At 45.7% G+C, this 1,113-nt stretch overlaps 1 protein-coding gene across 1 annotated transcript in view; it reads left to right on the top strand.

Annotated features, from left to right (window-relative positions):
* Positions 1–1,113, top strand: part of LOC102308902 (SHC SH2-domain binding protein 1) — a gene marked incomplete at its 3' end in the record, with an annotated part of 5,896 nt that overhangs the window by 2,679 nt on the left and 2,104 nt on the right. The window contains 2 exon segments of the mRNA XM_042215380.1: positions 681–889; positions 972–1,067. Of these exon segments, the coding sequence (XP_042071314.1) occupies positions 681–889; positions 972–1,067 (305 nt within the window).

Here is a 1,113-nt window from a genome sequence, read left to right on the forward strand (position 1 = left end):
GTTTTTCTGTGTTGGAGCCCTGACTTCAGTTCAGGAGACAAGGCATGAGGTGAGGAGGAGGGGCAGAAGACAGAGGCCAGTGGTGAAGTCATGTAGGTTGAGAGTTAGGCATTTGTCATCTTTAAATTTAAAAAGTACGTATCTGGCTAGTCTCCAGTGACATACAGACGTCCAACCTGACCGCTGGATTCAAGGTGGCGGGCCAACATAGCCTGTGCTCCAACATTGCTCCTATGAACTCTTAATGGATAAACGTTTTTAAGAACACATCAATTTGTTAGGAAATATTATTGCACACTAATCAATGTATATTTATGAGTGCAGCAATCTTTTTTACTAAAAACATTACTTTCTCTACCTTTTTAAAATTTCTTTAGTTTTTCTGAAAGTGCTCAGTGGTTATTTTATAGTTTGACTTTAGATTTCCATGGAAACACCACCCACAGTGCTATAGTGTTAGCTACACTATGTCACAACTATAGTGCACTGTAACGCTGTTGATGCCATCAGTGACTGTAGCTCACTGGAAAAGGACCAAAGAGGGGGCTGCACAGTGTCTGCTGCCTTTACAGAATGTAAATGCACATAATCAAAGGCGCAACAAACAAACGTGCGTGCTAATGTAGAGCTTGGAGGACGTTGGTTTGTAATCCTTGGGTTGTGGCTGTTGGTGGTTTCAGGTGCGAGACGTGGAAGTGAAGGACCTGAAGGCACGTGTGAGGCTGGTGCTGCCTCTGCAGTGTGATACCAGAGGCGTTGAGCTCCATGAAGAGGCCATGACGTCTCTCCTGGAGGCCACTCAGCACAAAGTGCCCCTGCAGGAGCTGCAGGTGGTCTACGAGGAGTCTGGGGACATTGATCAGACTGCCCTTGCCCTTGAGCATGTAAGGTAGGACTTGGAGGCCACAGGGAGATTACATGTTGTTGTTTTGCCCTGACGTATATGTGACATCCTTTCCTTTCATCTGCAGGTTTTTCTATAAACACATCTGGAGGGAGTGGGATGAGGAAGAGGAGGATGATGACTTTGACTACTTTGTCCGCTGTGTGGAACCCCGGATACGACTGTGAGCACTCTAGGATGATCCTATATTAAGAAGTGTTGGTTTGTGC

Source organism: Haplochromis burtoni, unplaced genomic scaffold, assembly GCF_018398535.1.
Source record: "Haplochromis burtoni strain Fernald_Lab_line unplaced genomic scaffold, NCSU_Asbu1 Contig_710, whole genome shotgun sequence".
In the NCBI taxonomy this organism is placed as follows: Eukaryota; Metazoa; Chordata; class Actinopteri; order Cichliformes; family Cichlidae; genus Haplochromis; species Haplochromis burtoni.